Raw genomic sequence first — 18668 nt, forward strand, 5'->3', positions numbered from 1 at the left:
TGACCTTTCCCAGGATGCAAGCTATCTCTGTACCAAACGCAAAAATCGGATGTGGATAGCTAGCAGTCAAACAAACAGACACACTTTCGTATAATTATAATATTAGTATTGATTCTATTTCTATTACCTCCTTTTATTATTTTTAGTCGGTGTTCATGTTTTAGTTATTCAGTACCTAGCAAAATTTTAGATATTATATTTTCGTCATTATTAATATTATAAAAATAAAACCGATCAAGGGTTCCGTACCAACGTTGTACGATTAGGTACATACCTACTTTTATTTATTTTTAATTTACATGGCAGCCATTTTGAAATTTATTTTATTTGTTGTTATTGCTGCAACAGAAATAAACATAGTGTGAAAATTTCAACTCTATCTATTACAGTTTACGAGATACGGCCTGCTGACAAACGGACAGACAGACAGCGGAGGCTTAGTAATAGGCTCCTGTTCGCACCCTTCGAGTACAGAATACAAAGTGCGCGTTAAAAAAGCGTTGACGTGTGAACAGATACTTGGGAATGCAATTTTGTTCTATTTGAAATTGTATTTGAACGAAAGTTCTCGTGCGAAAGAGGCCTTGTCCAGTAGTTTTTAAAGCAGTGATAGCCTAGTGGTTTAGACGTCCGCCTTCTTTTCGGGAGGTCGGGGGTTCGATCCCAGGCATGCACCTCTAACTTTTCGGAGTTATGTGCGTTTTTTAAAAAAAACAATTAAATATCACTTGCTTTAACGGTGAAGAAAAACATCGTGAGGAAACCTGCATACCTGAGAGTTCTCCATGTTCTCAAAGGTGTGTGAAGTCTGCCAATCCGCATTGGGCCAGCGTGGCAGACTACGGCCTACATCCTTCTCACACTGAGAGGAGACCCGTGCTCAGTAGTGGGCCGGTAATGGGTTGATCATAGCATTTTTGCATTATCGTGGACTAGATGGCGCCAGTTCCATTTAGATTGCCGAACCGGTATATACTGCTCTGTATCATTTATTTATTAGATTGTTATTATAAATTTTGGAAAGCGGTATAATCGTATCACTTCAAGAATTTCAGTGAAGATAACTATATAGATTAATGAAATTTCAAATTATACGATTTACGAATTTGATGACAAAAAAATGAACTGCGGGACCAGTCTGTTGATGATTTCAGGATGTGGTTCCCTAAATTGTAATCGGAAACTACATGCGTGAGAATGGCTGTAACAATCTATACCTACTTATAATAAAAAAACCGGCCAAGTGCGAGTCAGACTCGCGCACCGAGGATTCCGTATTCGAATATTTTTTCCGACATATTATTTTGCACGACAAATATAAGATAATATATAAGACCTACCTATACTTGGTATAGTTAGTTATCTTTACTTTGAAAATAGAAAATACTAATTATTTGTTCATGAACACATTTTATATTATTTTATAAGACAAATAAAGGGGAAAATCCGAAAACTGTGAATTTATGGTTATATCACAGAATAAATTAATGTTATCACAAAATAAATGTTATTTTCTGTACGGAACCCTTCGTGTGCGAGTCAGATTCGTACTTGATCGGTTTTTCCTACTCATTATTATCCGTTAAAACGTTCACTTGGCGCCTAGTAGACAAATGAGTGAAGAACAAAAGGAAAATCCAAGATGGCGGACTTGTCAGCACCTGTCAAACGTAATTGTTACAGCTGTCAACGGGTAATTAACCCGCGCGAGTTAGAATGACTATTGCCATTAATTTTAAAGCAATGCTATTATGATAATAATCGTTTTGGTACCTATACATATTTATAACCCCCGACCCAACCAAAAAGAGGGGTGTTATAAGTTTGACGTTTGTTTGTATCTGTCTAGGTACATCTGTGTATCTCTGTATCTGTCTGTGGCATCGTAGCTCCTAAATTACTGAACCGATTTTCATTTAGTTTTTTTGTTTGAAAGGTGTCTTGATCGAGAGTGTTCGTAGATAATCCAAGAAAATCGGTTCAGCCGTTTGAAAGTTATCAGCTCTTCTCTTTTCTAGTTATTACTGCAGGGCGATCGGCTAAAAATGTATCAATCATTAAAGGACAGCATCAATGTCAAAACATGGTATTTAGCCAATGGGATTGGCCAAAAACCATGTTTTGACATTGATGCTGTCCTTTAATGATTGATATATTTTTAGCCGATAGGCTCCCTGTAACCTTTACTTGTCAGGGGCGTTATAAATTAATTATACACTGTATTCATACTTACACATGTATTCATATAAAAATGCGAAATTGTGTCTGCTTGCCCTTACATTTTCATGGTCCATCCTGTAATCGATTTTGATGAAATTTGATACAGAGATACTCGTAGGTTGCAATCAGGACCTAGGCTACTTTTTACGAGGCCCGAAAAATCAATGAGATCCCACGGGATTTTAGAAAACAGGAGCAAATAGCTCCTAAGTTAGAAGTACGTGCCCGGGATCGAACCCCCGATCGTTCGAATATGAGGCGGTCGTTTCGACGACTAGGCTCTCACCACTTCATGTCATATCGTACATCATACCTACTGTATATTACTGTACTAGCTAATGCCCGCGACTTCTTTCCTGTGGATATAGGTTTTTAAAAATCCATTGGGAACTCATAGATTTTCCGGGATAAAAAGTAGCCTATGTGTTAATCCAGGGTATAGGCTCTATTCCAAATTTCAGCCAAATCCGTCCAGTAGTTCCTAAAGATCCATACATACATACAAACTTTCAGGTTTATAATATTAAAGTAGGATTTAGAATGAGTATGACGCATTTCTTCAAAAAATATAAGAAGAACACTCATTTAATTAACATGAAGAGTGACAGGCAAAAAACAATTTATCAAATGTCATATAACTTGTAACGTAGGTACATGCAGAAGGAATGAGCACAATTTTGAATATATTTATATACCACTCTTTACTGTTTTTATAACACGGTTAATTTTTTCGGCACCAATTTGTCTGATTTAAAGTAAATTCATTGATGTTACCGAAAATACAGAATATGAATGGATTTTTATATTAATAATAAAGACTATTGAGTGGGCATGTTTTATTAAGATAATCATGTTTATTGGTTCAAATATTTTGCTACCTAATTAATTTTTCATTTTTAAGTTTAGGTATTAAACGTAATATATATATTTTTTTATAAGAATATTAGCCATGCTAATCATGACAAACTTTCCCACTAATTAAGCGTAAAGCTCAATTCAGTCCGTCCGTTTTCAGTCCGAATTCAGTCCGTTTCTCAACCGTTGAGCTATCGAGGCTCTAAATTTCTATTTGGTTTTCATTACAATAACTAACCCATCAAACTTCCTGAAATTTTATAGACACGTTCGAGAAAATACATGTGTCTGAAGTTTGCCAGATTCCCGTAAAATATTGTGTACCAAGCTGAGCTCAAAATTTACGTGTGCAAAACTTTGAGCCCGTGTAACTTGAAAACTACATAATATTACAGTAATCTGGAAAGCCATGGATATCTGTTTCTGAAATGTGTCTACAAAATTTCAGATAGCCAGATGCCTCGTCAAGTTTATTGGACGCCGCCTTCAAGTCCGCTGTAAAGACAGTAAAATTGTATGGCCAGGCGATAAGATTGCTAGCAAATTATGAAAACCTGGCAAAAAGTAATATATTGGTCTTGACCTTTAAAAAATCTTGAACGGTTACAATGAGCCTAACTCCGAATATCCTTGCCTTCAAAATCCTGACCTCGGTCTCAAGGTTTGACCTTAGCTTTCAAGGGCACCTCAATATCACATCCCGGTTTCGAGGTCGACCTTCCGCGTTCTTTGCCCCCGGTCTTGGTCCAAGGACAGACCTTGAGCGAAGGTCTTTTCCAAGTTCATGAAGAAGTGAGATGGGTATAGGGTATTGTCTCGTTTTCAGGAAATCGAAATGTAATACAACGAGTTTTATCTTTATATAGAATCTAGATAATATGATTTGAGTCGAGGTTAATACATTATGTAGGTGAGTTTAGTATGTTCATACTTAATATTATGAATGCGAAAGTATGTCTGTCTGTACGTTAGCTTTTCAAACCAGTTTTTGACGAATTTTGGCACAATTATAGCTTGCAACCCGGGGACGGACATTGGCTACTGTTTGAAGAGTTCCCACGAGATTTTAAACGATCATCTCTATACTGATTTGACGAAATTTGGTACAAAAATAACTTGCATCCCAGAAAATTGGAGTTTCCATAGGATTTTCAAAAACCTAAATCCATGCGGACGAAGCCGCTGGCATCATCTAGTCAGTAAAAAAAATTCTGGTATAGTTCAATATCAATTCAATCAATCAATCAATCCATAGCTGACATATTACGTAGGCTATAAATTTTTTGAAAAAATTAATATGCCATGAGTCACGACCCTATTTTCAAAGTGGAATAGTCTTTTAAACCCCCGACCAAAAAAGAGGGGTGTTATAAGTTTGACGTGTGTATGTGTGTATCTGTGTATCTGTGTATCTGTCTGTGGCATCGTAGCTCCTAAACCGATTTTAATTTAGTTTTTTTTTGTTTGAAAGGTGGCTTGATCGAGAGTGTTCTTAGCCATAATTCAAGAAAATCGGTTCAGCCGTTTGAAAGTTATCAGCTCTTTTCTAGTTATTACTGTAACCTTCACTTGTCGGGGGCGTTATAAATTTTTAATTTACACTTGTTATTAGTTTTTTACCAATTTTATCTCCATGTCATTATTAACAGAGCTCTCTCCGTCACTTACTCCATACAATCGTAGTTCCCATTTCATTTGAATATTAAGCAACCAAAGTCCATGAAATTCGGCAGACATAGTCTAGAAACTAATATCTGTGTCTGTGGTGTTTTAGATTTTTCTAAAAATATGTAGTTTTAAAATTACAGGGGCTCAAAGATTTGTATTTTTCTTTAAAAAAAGGCCCAACTTTGTGCTCGTTTTTCTAGACAACGAAGCAATTTAATGGAATTTGGAAAAACCACAGACCTAGAAAATTTAATGAATATTATGTAGTAAAAAAATTATCGTTATATATTTTATATTGTTATAATTATGTGGGAACTACGAAAACCAGAAATTACACCCAGAAATCTTGAAAATTTCGTGCTGTCTCGATTTGTGCAAGCGGGGTGGTGAAGTGCGGGGGACGACACGTGAAACTGACAGAAACTGAAAGTCTAAACACACGGGCCACATTTAGACTGCACCCAACTCCAAACTTGTCGATAGGTCTAACTAAATACACTGGTACATTTCAACTTGCGTTAGACGTATGCGTTACCTACTCAGACGTTGCCTGTAGATAAAAATATGTCTCATGTTTGCTGACAATAGCGCATGCATCAAACCCTGCAAGTTGCAACTCTCTTGCAACCTATTCCTCACGCAATACGCACAGCTTTAATATTATAATTTTTGACAATGTATACTATAATATGTAATGCCATATCACAGGTCACTCTCTGATTTATTGCTAACAATTTACTTCCAAATGCAAAGAAATCTAAGTGTGTTGAATTCACACTGCCCAATACCAGGACCTTAAATGACATAAATTCATTGATAAATAATCATATGTTGAAAATAAAGGAGAACCCCGTGTTTCTCGGTATAATGTTAGATGCAAAGCTTCTATGGAACACCCACATATCAACACTTGATGGTAAACTCAGCTCTGCTGCTTACACTGTTAGAAAAATTCGACAGGTACTGACGTGGAAACTGCAAAAATTGTATATTTTGCTTATTTTCACTGTATTATGTCTTACGGACTCTTGCTATGAGATAAAGCGGTAGATATTGAGAAAAAAATGTATTACAGAAAAGGACAGGACGTGCAATTTATAATTTAAAACCGCGCGCTGCCATACAATAAAAATATAAGGAAATAAGTACCTTATCTATTATCTTATAGTAGCTTCTAAATATATTTACAACTAGCTAATGCCCGCAGCTTCGCTCGCGTGGATTTAGGTTTTTAAAAATCTCGATCCTTTTATTTCCCAGAACAAAAGTTGCCTCTCCGTAATAGCCCGTCCCCGGGATGCAACTTGTTTCTGTATCACGTAAGAATATTTAAACGGATGATCCTTTTCAAATCCCGAGGGATCACCAGGATTTAGGAATGCAATTTCTTACAGCATCAGGGTTGAGGTCAACGACAAAGTGTTTACTTGGTATAGATACCTTCAATATCAATTAATAATCGACACTTTTTAAATCCCATTAGCTTTAGTAGTCAGGTCCCCTGCAACATCAGGGTTGAGGAGTTGGAATCCAAATTTTTTATTGAACAATGTCGCAAACTTTCTTTATCGATTAAAAAAACTACCCAAAATTACGCAGTTAGGTTACCTGCCAAATTTCATGGTTTTGAGTCAACGGGAAGTACCCTAGAGGTTTTCTTGACACACACGACAGACAGAGAGATAGACAACAAAGTGATCCTATAAGAGTTCCGTTTTTCATTTTGATGTACGAAACCCTAGAAAACGTAGGATCGGCATTCCGAACCAGTGGTAAATTTTTCTGACCATCCAAAAACACTTTGAAGTTTACCTAAAAGTTTACAGGAATAAAAATGTATCATTGTATTCCATTCCATTTCATTCTATTCCATTCTGTTCAAAGGTAAATAGATAATAAAAATATTTGTCACCGAAACAATAATTTACGATACATCGACCAATATCAATTTTACTGATGACAATCTGACTATTACCAAAGTGAACGACTACTATAATATCTATTATATACGACTAACATAATATGTATTATAAATTGTGTGCCGTTTGCATTCTCACTAGGTTCTCATTAAGTTTGTTTTATTTGGTTAAACTTTCTGGCATTTATATTGTTATGACGTTTAATTGGCAAACAGTCTGTTTATTGGCTGAAACTCAAAAATTCAGCCAATCACAACAAAGAAAATATTGTAATAATGATTGATGCAGCTTTCTGTAATTGAAAACAAAATATTTGACATTAACTTGAATGTGACAGTGTTTTCCGAATAGGGTTGCCAGAGGCCCCGTATTTTACTGGTTACCCCGTATTTCAGGATAGAGAAACCGGTAATTATGAAAATAAAATACGGGGCAAATAAAACTAAATATTTTTAGGGTTCCGTAACTCAAAAGCAAAAAGAACTCTTATAGGATCACTTCGTTGTCTATCAGTCTGTCTGTCTTTCCGTCTGTCCGTCTGTCCATCTGTCCTTCTATCCGTCTGTCATGTGTTCATGAACAAATATTAGTATTTTCAATTTTCAAAGTAAGATAACTATATCAAGTGGGTTATCATATGAAAGGGCTTTACCTGTTCATTCTAAAACAGATTTTTATTTATTTTTATGCATAATTTTTTTAATGCATAACAGTTTTTGATTTCTCGTGTAAAATGTCGAAAAAAATACCCGAATCGGAACCCTCGGTGCGTGAGTCTGACTCGCACTTGGCTGGCGAAACCGAACACTGACGTTATGTCCAGTAGAAAGAATATTTTCCTTTTGCGGCAATGCGTAGCCGAAACCCACTCGATATTGATCATGGTCGTAGTCAAGGCGGCGGGGCTTGGTTTGAGGATGTTAGCCTTTTTTTATACAAGTTAGCCCGTGACTTTAATCTTTTCTAGTGGTAAGTGATGATGCAGTTTAATTTTTTGGCCGTTAGGGCCATACTAACCATATAACTAGCCATGACCGAAGCCTCCCACCAGACCAGAAATTTAGAAATGGCGACTGCGCCTGGGAAGCCGTCAAAAACCTAAGCCTAAAATAATACTTACACTATTTCTTGCACTTGCTTACCAATTTTTTTTTGGAAATATATCCAACATTTCGCGCTCACTTCACTCGCGCTTTGAATTTGTATTACTTGGTGTAAGCCCCACAATTTCGTTTGCATGAATTTAGAGTTTTAAAAATTCCGTGGGGGATTTTCCGGACTAAAAAGCTTATGTCTGGGATGCAAGTTACCTCTGAATAGTAAGTACCAAAATTTTGGTAAAGAAGATGGGCCGTGAAAGGGTAACAAATAGATAGGCAAATAGATATACTGTCGTATTCGTAATATTAGTATGGATAGGGAGCTTTAAAAATAAAATCTTGCCATGGCTAAACTCGTTTCCCTTTCACTTTAATTCTTTCTGTATTGAACCAAAAACACTTACGCTCACTGCGCTCGCGCTTTTTTATTGTTGTATTTTATCTCACTGTCAAATTGAAAGGCGAAATTCCACTAACCAGGTAATTAGCCCATAAAGTTGAGCGAATGTTTTTTTCCTCATGACATGATTCAGTTCCGGCCCTGATAAAACCTCTCCCGAAATCGATTCCTGGCTACGGCCATAGTATTGATACTGTGAAGGTGGAATTACAAATTAAATGTAATTTTAAGTTGAAATGAGAAGATTGTATGCATGAAATGTATAACATTTTGCTTTACAAAACTAAGAGTTTTTAAAAGCTATTTAAATAAATAAATCTTTTATTTAAAACCACATTGCAAACACAGTTCACCAATCAAGACACGGCAACATACAGAGAAAAAATACAAAACTTACAAATAAACTGAAATATCTAAATAGGCTTTCCATGCATTTCAGAGAGAACCACCGCCTGTTTCTTCAAATACTTCAAATTTTCAAATTTCTTCAAATCTAAACCCCGTATTTTTGATGGTGGTAGCCTGTAAATCAAAAAGAGGCAGGTGGCAACCCTAGACTAGACCTAGACAGAATGAAAAATTGTTTTCATTACTCGGTATGCCTACTGCCATAGTGTGACAGAAAGTGTGACGGTAGTTGTGACCTCTGATTGGCCGACTCTCTTTCACTATTTGCTAAAATTGATGATTGCAACAACAATTTGACTAATTGCAATCATTTCTGACCGGCTAACATTGTTCCGCTAGTGGCTCAAACTCATTGTCGCAGCAAGAACATGGTAAATTCAGCCAATCACAGCAATTTGAATTGGATATCACAAATGTACCGATCTAGGAACCGAGAATGCACGAACCAGGGCAGATAGAGATGAGAACAATAATATCATACGTAGGAAATCGACGAGGGATCGTTGACAATGATCCTCTTAAGGCCATAATATAGAGACATAATATATAGAGAATAAAAAGAGACAGAGTATGGATTAGGATAGTATTCGAGAAAGGGATGACCTTATTTCGGGTCGCTTTCAGGCAATATCCATTATCCCATTTCCCAGTCCTGTATGTAGGGATGTGAGGTTTCCTTGAACTTTTCACCTGTACAAGGTTGTGTGACGTCACAATCTAAAGTTCACTGACGTCACAGAACAGTATACTGTAGAACTGCTCAGCCACTTAAACTAACTAAGTAAGCTTCTATACATACATCGCTTAGAAATATACTAATTGAGGAGGTGTAAGAATAAAATATGACAATTAGTTTACAGGGAGAGCCAGTGAGGGCCAGGCTACATATTTTTAAGAGGGTCTCTCCGTCACTCGCTCCATACAAACGTAGTTCGTCTCTCATTGGAATACTAACCAATCGAACTCAGTGGAATTTTGTAGAAACGTTCCGGAAACTAATATCTATGCCTGTGGTTTTTAAGATCTCCGTTAAAATATTCGGTTTCAAAGTTACGCGGTCTTAAAAATTCACATACAAATCTTTGAGCCCCTGTAATTTTAAAACTACATATTTTTAGAAAAATCTAAAACACCACAGGCACAGATGTTAGTTTCTAGAATATGTCTGCAAAATTTCATGGACTTTGGTTGCTTAATATTCAAATGAAATCGGGACTACGATTATATGGAGTAAGTGACGGAGAGAGCCCTGTTAACATCAAGTTAAAACAAATGCTCAAAATACTGACTAGGTATATACCTAGTGAATTAATAAACAAGATCATTAAATAGCCATTAAAATGTCTTAAAAAATACAATATTGTGTTAGAATTTTAAAAAAATAACGAAATAACAATAAGCGTTAAAATCTAGTGAAAAATTGGAACAATATACTAATAGGTACAAATAATAAAACACATTCTTGAACTAGAGTCAAAGAATAAAATTTTAACTAAACACACACGCACGCACGCACACACACTGTTGTAATTATTGTATACTTTCTCTCTAATCTGTCTATTCTGTTTTAAGTAATCTTGTGGCCTTATGTTAAACTTAGATTAATATTATAATAATAATAATTTGGTTGAACGCTGTAGATTACAATTAAATAAATACAAGTGTAAATCAAATAACACCCCTGACAAGTGCAGGTTACAGTAACTAGAAAAGAGCTGATAACTTTCAAACGGCTGAACCGATTTTCTTGGATTTTAGCTAAGAACACTCTCGGTCAAGCCACCTTTCAAACAAAAAAAAAACTAAACTAAAATCGGTTCGTTAGTTTAGGAGCTACGATGCCACAGACAGATACACACGTCAAACTTATAACACCCCTCTTTTTGGGTCGGGGGTTAAAAATAAAATAACAATAGCGTTAAATAAAAAAAAATAAAAAAAAAATGTAGTGAAAAAGTCTAAACAATAAACTAATAATTAAATCTCGGGGTGTGATACATTGTGATAGTCAATCACCATCCATCACGGGCGGGCGGGGTGCCAACACACCTGTCCGATCCCATCAGATTCCATCACATAATCTCATTGTGAGGCCATGGAACCAGCGATAGGCATACCTTATCTTCTAATTAGAAAGACAAGTTGTTGAAATAAAATTAAAACCACTTCACAAAAAAACCAAGTGTAAGTCAGACTCGCGTACCGTTCCGTACTCGGGTATTTTTTCTGACATATTTCATGATCCTAGAGGGTTCCGTTTTTTCTTTTGAGGTACGGAACCCTAAAAACGTACTAAAGAGTAAAATACAATTATTGAAAATGGCGCCATAGAGCCAGCATAACATTGAATTTTTTTTTTCATAAAATTCATAGCCAGAAAAACCAATTCTGAAACAAGTAGACTCTGTAGATATCATCGTAGTTCTCAATCACAGTTAAATCCGAATATATTTAACGTAATTCTAAAAATGAGAAAAATTAACCAATAGGCTATCACCGCTTGACACTGATTTTAACCCCCGACCCAAAAAGAGGGGTAATATCTATAAGTTTAACGTGTGTATCTGTGTATCTGTCTGTGGCATCGTAGCTCCTAAACTAATGAACCGATTTTAATTTACTTTTTTTTATTTGAAAGGCAGCTTGATCGAGAGTGTTCTTAGGTATAATCCAAGAAAATCGGTTTAGCTGTTTGAAAGTTATCAACCTTTTTCTAGTTACTGTAACCTTCACTTGTCGAGGGTGTTATACATTTTTAATTTACACTTATACTACACAGTATTTTAGTACACTGAAGGCCGATTTTTCAATCATCAAATAACTTTTATGTATGGAATAACGACGTATTGATAGATTTCCTTAATACCCCTCCTCAAACCCTCTTTATTCCTCTGATAAATGTAATTTGACGAATGAAAAATCGGCCCTGAATATTTTCAATAATTTTCCAGTAAAAGCTCCGTCGTTCAACTTTCACAGCTAGTTTCGTGGCTTCGGCTCTACAGTGTTGTAAACTTTCATTTTAATTATTGTGTTACGCAACTCTGACGTCATTGGCTTACGATGAAAGTTGGGATTATCAAATTTGCCAAACAATTTTTATTTAAAGATTTTATTGTTTTTACATTCAATAAATTTTATTTTCAGTACCTAGTAAGGTACCGCCTAAGATTCATTTTTATTAGATACAAGTGTAAATTAAAAATATATAACACCCCCGACAAGTGAAGGTTGCAGTAGAAAAGAGCTGATAACTTTCAAACGGCTGAACGGATTTTCTTAGATTATAGCTAAGAACACTCTCGATCAAGCCACCTTTAAAAAAAAAAAGACTAAATTAAAATCGGTCCATTCGTTTGGGAGCTACGATGCCACAGACAGATACACAGATACACACATCAAACTTATAACAGCCCTCTTTTTGGGTCGGGGGTTAATTATAATATTAATCTAAGTTTAACATAAGGCCACAAGAGATTACTTAAAATTAAATGAAAAATATTTTAACAGAATAGAGAGACAGTATATAATAATTACAACAGTGTGTGTATGTGTGTGTGTGTGTGTGTGTGTGTGTGTGTGTGTGTGTGTGTGTTCGCGTGTGTTTTTAGTAAAAATTTTATTTTTTGACTCTAGTTTAAGAATGTGTTTTATTATTTGTACCTATTAGTATATTGTTCCAATTTTTCGCTACATTTTAACGCTTATTGTTATTTCGTTATTTTTTTAAAATTATGCCACAGACAGATACACAGATACACACGTCAGACTCATAACACCCCTCTTTTTGGGTCGGGGGTAAAAAAAACGGTTCAAGTGCATGTCAAAACTCAAAACACGCATAAAGTAGGATTTAGAATTTGAAATCTCAATCCTATCTTAATAATTCTTGGAATTTCCGGAATAAAAACTAGCTTGTAACACTCCCCAAGTCTTTATCTATATCCCTATATCTATGCAAAAACACGTCGAACCACTGTAGGCCAAACAAACACACTTTCGCATTAAGAGGGGTCTCTCCGTCACTCGCTCCATACAAACGTAGTTCCAATTTCATTGGAATATTAAGCAATCAAAGTCCATGAAATTTTGCAGACATATTCTAGAAACTATAATATCTATGCCTGTGTTTTTCCAGATTTCTGTTAAAATATTCTAAAATATTCAGTTTCCAAGTTACGCGGTCTTTAAAATTTACATACAAATCTTTGAGCCCCTATAATTTTAAAACTACATATTTTTACAGAAATCTAAAAAAACACAGGTACAGATATTAGTTTCTAGAATATGTCTGCATTTCATGGACTTTGGATGCTTAATATTCAAATGAAATTGGAACTACGATTGTATGGAGTAAGTGACGGAGAGAGCCATGTTAATGTGTGTAATTAGTAGTGATTCGTTGACTTCGGTTTAATTGAAACAGATTTTAGTTATCGTTTTGCGATGTCTATCGTGCTCCTACTGTCAGAGGCAATATAATCGATGTTAATTTTGCATTGTCCAATCACTCTTCCACTCACAGAGTCGTTTCGAAGTCTTGTTGTATGAACACATCTCATTAATCTTCTAGCACATTGGATACTTGTATCTACATACTGGTATCATTACCCATATTATAAATGCGAAAATGTGTTTGTTTGTATGTTTGTCCTTTAATTACGCTATAACGGCGCAACGGATCGGCGTGATTTTTTGCATGGATATTAAAAGACCTGATATAGGCGGCTACTTTTATTGTGGAATATCAAAGGATTTTTCAGAAACTTAAATAGCGGGCATCATCTAATTCTTAAGTAACATACAAGTGTAGATTAAAAATTTATAACACCCCCAACAAGTGAAGGTTACAGTAACTAGAAAAGAGCTGATAACTTACAGACGGCTGAACCGATTTTCTTGGATTATAGCTAAGAACATTCGATCAAGCCACCTTTCGAAAAAAACTAAATTAAAATCGGTTCATTAGTTTAGGAGCTACGATGCCACAGACAGATACACAGATACACACGTCAAACTTATAACAAAGTTGTAATCGACACGTTTGTCTGTGTATTCGACTAGATGACTCGCCCATTTATTTGAAAAATTTGAAATTCCTTCCTTAGTGGGGATTTCATCATCATCAACCCATCGCCGGCTCACTACTGAGCACGGGTCTCCTCTCAGAATGAGAAGTGTTTGGCCACTACGGCGCTGGCCAAGTGCGGATTGGCAGACTTTACACACTTTTAAGAACATCAAGGCGGAACTCTCGTGCACTTTTCCTATGTTTCCAAAGCAAAAGATTTTTAGGTGATTGCTTTAGCACTAGGTTATCATAGATTTAATTAGGCTGTCATCACCCGAGTTAAAAAATACTACAAAATGTATTTCAGTGTAGGAATAAAACATTTGAATTTTTGGGAGAAGTTGCGTGCAAGAATTTTACCGGAACTACTATCTAAACAAAAAAAATACTTAAATTTTAACAAGGTCATAGCGGTAGTTATTCTTTGTAACAAAAGCAATAAATATCGTTATAATGGAGCTATTAGAAAACCGAACTTCCTACAGATTTATGTGATACATTATAAAATATTTATTGATGTACCAGCGTTGATAAATGATAAAGTAAGACGATTATTCTGCCTAGAGCACGTACTTAGTCACAGTTTGGAACGGGAACTTCCAAAAAAATCAAGGCTTCGACGTCAATGGCAGGTGTCAAATGTTAGTACATTTGACACAGGTAGCCCTAAGGTAGCCACCATGGAATGGATGTACCATATAATACCACCTATAGATATATACCATATCTATATACCACATACTCTGTTAAAATACTTGTCAATTAATTTTAAGTAGGTAATCTCATGTGGCCTTAAGTTTAACTTAGATTTATTATAATAATTATGTTGTATAACGCTGTTGATTACAATTGAATAATAAAAAATAAAAATAAAATAGGTAAGTAGTAGGTACCTACTGTACTTTAATGCTAGTGTGTAATATGCAGCTACACGTCAATGCCCAACAACGCCATAATTATCGCGATAAGCAACGCGTTAAACTAAGTAGCAACACTAATTGAATTGGTGTTAAAATCGTCTAACGACGTTGTGCGTTGATCGTGGCTATATCTACGTTTAACGGGAAACTCCGTTTAACGGGAAACGCCGTTTAACATCGCGTTGTTGGTCGTTAATGTGACCGGGACATTAAAAACCTTCGTTGATAAAACTTTTATCGTACTGCCAATGCACTATGCGGTTCCGATTAAATTAGATAGATTTTATGTTGGCCTACAGCCGGAAATAATATAATTATATAGAAAATGATTTTTTCTACAAAACTTTCTCACGAAACGATACGAAACAGCTCTATGATTCAGTTAATTATTTCAGTCATGGCGCTTTGTTTTGTTGTTCAATAGACCACCGTGTCAGAGATCGTGTTACAAACACTCGGATAGTGTCTACGCGCCACACAAGTGCCAAGATTTGTTTGTATTGGCTAGCGATTTACTAGCAGCGATTAAACTGCCACTCCATTGATATACGAGAATTGTCTTCTATTTTGACGCGTTAAATACATCGATGGTTAAATCCTTTTGAACACACTGCTGTCTGCGACTTTTTTCGTGTAAGAGCCGACGCAAACAGGCAGAAACAGACTTAACTATTAGCTACTCTTTTAAAGAGGGTTCTTTTTAGTAATTACTAGCTGATGCCCGCAGCTTCGCCCGCGTGGATTTAGGTTTTTAAAATTCGTATCGTCCAAATAACCATATAAGCTTAATATGAGGTAGTTATTTCGAAATTACAGACAAACACTCCAATTTTTTTTATTAGTATAGATAGGCAAGCGCTAAGACGCTATCTTCTTTAGGGAAGGCCTATGTCCAACACATGGACTCCACAGACTGATGATGACGATGATGAGGCAAGCGCTTGACCACAACCACACCTGATGGAAAATGATGATGTGGCCTAAGATAGGACGCGTTTACCTAGAAGATGCCTGTTCACTCTTGTTTTAAAGATACCCGGATTGTAATTGGTAGGATTGGTAGAGTGAATGAAATAATACTATTGACATGTGGCGATATCAATGTTACAAGATAAGAGAGCCAGCGCGTGCCAGACCTTCGTTATTGTATAAAAGCTGAAAGTTTATCTGCGTGTTGTCCCCAACACAGGGAACAACGATCAGCGATTATGAAGTTTGGATCATGGCGGCTTTGGGAGAACACAGGTGTAAAAAAGGTGTACAAAATCAAAGTATAAAGTTTTTTTTTTATATTCTCTTTGGAATAGTATTAGAAATAAACTCATGCATTGCCAGATAAATGCAGAGTCTTGGCAACCTCCGGTCAGACACTTAAAGTTTAAAAGTTTAAGGGTTTCTGGCAGGGAGTAGAGAAACTTCCAGCTTTTATAAAATAATGAAGGTCTGGCCCTCGTGGGCCAATGGAATTATTAAGTACTAAAATAGACCTAGGTCTTTGAACAAATTACTGTAAGTACTACATTATCTTGTAGACAGATGCTATGATTGCAAGTATATTTTACACAATTTACAAGTATATTTTATATAAAGACTAGCTGATGCCCGCAGCTTCGCCCGCGTGGATTGGTCAGATCCCCTGCAGCATCAGGATTGAGGAGTTGGACTCCAAATTTTTTATGAAACAATGTCGCAAAGTTCCTCTATCGATTAAAAAAGAAATGACGCAAATCGGTTCAGAAATCTCGGAGATTTCGGTGTACATAGGTAGAAAAACACAACTCCCTTTTAAAAGTCGGTTAAAAAAGTAGCCTATTTTACGCCCTGGTCAATCCTCTACGTGCCTGTGAAAGTCCCGTCAAAATCGGTTCAGCCGTTCCAAAGATTAGCCTTTTCAAACAGACAGACAGACAGACAGACAGACAGACAGACAGACAGACAGACAGACAGACAAAAATTTTAAAAACGTGTGATTCAGTTATGGTATCGTTCAAATAACCATATGAGGTAGTTATTTCGAAATTACAGACAGACACTCCAATTTTATTTATTAGTATAGATAATATAATAATATAATAAATAATAAATATAAATAAAGATATTTTATAGCCATTCGTGCAACACTTTCCAAACAGAACAAATGAAATCAGTAAAAAAGCGCTACAATCAAGTACCTTGGTTCCTATCGCTAAAGTTACAGTTCACATCATTTAAAGCGTGCAACTTTTCAGGCTAAATCTATCATTTAGTATATTTATTCGATTCGCCCGTCCTTACTGATTGTCCTGCTTTTTAAAGTCGGTCAAAATATGATTAAAATTAAATATTATGCCTATTTCAATGAATTATAAGTCATTTACTAACCAGCATTTTTTTATAAAGAACAAAGAATAAGATAATAATATCGATATTAATATATCCTGACTCCTAGTAGTAACAAGTGTAAATTAAAAATTTATAACACCCCCGTCAAGTGAAGGTTACACTAACTAGAAAAGAGCTGATAACTTTCAAACGGTTGAACCGATTTTCTTGGATTATCGCTAAGAACACTCTCGATCAAGCCACCTTTCAAACAAGAAAAACTAAATTAAAATCGGTTCATTAGTTTAGGAGCTACTATGCCACAGACAGATTACACAAATACACAGATACACATTACACACGTCAAACTTATAACACCCCTCTTTTTGGGTCGGGGGTTAAAAAGCTTCATTCCAAGAAAAAGCTCGTGCGGCCATTGTCCTTATAGCGCCATCTGTTATAAGGTAACAGAAACATGCGGAAAAATCAGTACCGACTATAACGCCATCTCTCGACATTTTCACGCACTAGTTCTCTCCGTTTTAGACTCGAACCATCGTATCGCTGAAACTGAAAGCTCGATAACGACTTTCGAAGATATTTATATTTGCGGGAACCAGTGTGAACTTGGGTATCCCAAAATAGTACAGTTTGACATATCTACGGTGGAAACATGTAGTTTTTATTATGATTGTCGTCGTTTCGCAAATTTTATATTATCGTTAAAGTAATTCACTTATCCTGGGTATCTAGATGACAATCAATATGGATTCCGGGTAATTATGAAATAGTGGATATTTGCATATGCATGTTTCCTCCATTAATTTAAAAGTTGCGAGTGTTTTTCTTTGTGATAACCTCTTTTGTTCTCTTGTTTTTTGTTTTTGAGCTTAAAGTACGAGCTTAAAAGGGCTCTCTCCGTCAGTCGTTTCATACAATCGTAGTTCCAATTTCATTTGAATATTAAGCAACCAAAGTCCATGAAATTTTGCAGATATATTCTAGAAACTAATATCTATGTCTGTGGTTTTCTAGATTTCTGTTAAAATATTCGGTTTCAAAGTTACGCGGTCTTAAAAATTCATACAAATTTTCGAGCCCCTGTAATTTTAAAACTACATATTTTAGAAAAATCTAAAACACCACAGACACAGATATTAGTTTCTAGAATATGTCTGCAAAATTTCATGGACTTTGGTTGCTTAATATTCAAATGAAATTGGAACTACGATTGTATGAAACGAGTGACGCAGAGAGCCCTCTTAAAACTTAATTATGGCATTCTAAGTACTGGCTAAGTTTTCAATATATTACTTAGTGCCTTCTGTATAGCAGTTTTTTATCATGTAGGTAGTTTTGCAGGAACCATGACTGAGTAAAATAGAAGGCGATTGATAGCTACATAAATCTATGTACCTACCTATCTACCAATTAAATGCGCAAAAAATAGGTATTATTTTTGTAATCAATCATAACATCACTGATTTCTTATATTTTTTAACCCCCGACCCAAAAAGAGGGGTGTTATAAGTTTGACGTATGTATCTGTGTATGTGTCTGTGGCATCGTAGCTCCTAAACTAATGAACCGATTTTAATTTAGTTTTTCTTTGTTTGAAAGGTGGTTTAATCGAGAGTGTTCTTAGCTATAATTAAAGAAAATCGGTTCAGCCGTTTGAAAGTTATCAGCTCTTTTCTAGTTACTGTAACCTTCACTTGTCGGGGATCTTATAAATTTTTAAACACTTGTTATTTTAGGCTTTATCGCAACACTTATTTTATTACAATATATGTTAAACAGATCTTT

General features: G+C 35.6%; 1 protein-coding gene across 5 annotated transcripts in view; it reads left to right on the forward strand.

The window, feature by feature from the left end:
• The window catches only part of LOC123877430 (filamin-A), a 92605-nt gene that overhangs the window by 16113 nt on the left and 57824 nt on the right, over positions 1-18668 (forward strand). For 2 of the 5 annotated variants that reach the window (XM_045924219.1, XM_045924220.1), the window contains exon 1: positions 17487-17638. The exons of the other annotated variants lie outside the window; for them this stretch is intronic. In XM_045924219.1, the coding sequence (XP_045780175.1) occupies positions 17616-17638 (23 nt within the window). In that variant the 5' untranslated portion in view covers positions 17487-17615. Of the gene's footprint in view, positions 1-17486; positions 17639-18668 lie in introns of those variants that run through there. 5 annotated transcript variants of the gene reach the window in all.

The sequence above is a fragment of the Maniola jurtina genome, chromosome 23, assembly GCF_905333055.1.
Source record: "Maniola jurtina chromosome 23, ilManJurt1.1, whole genome shotgun sequence".
Classification (NCBI taxonomy): Eukaryota; Metazoa; Arthropoda; class Insecta; order Lepidoptera; family Nymphalidae; genus Maniola; species Maniola jurtina.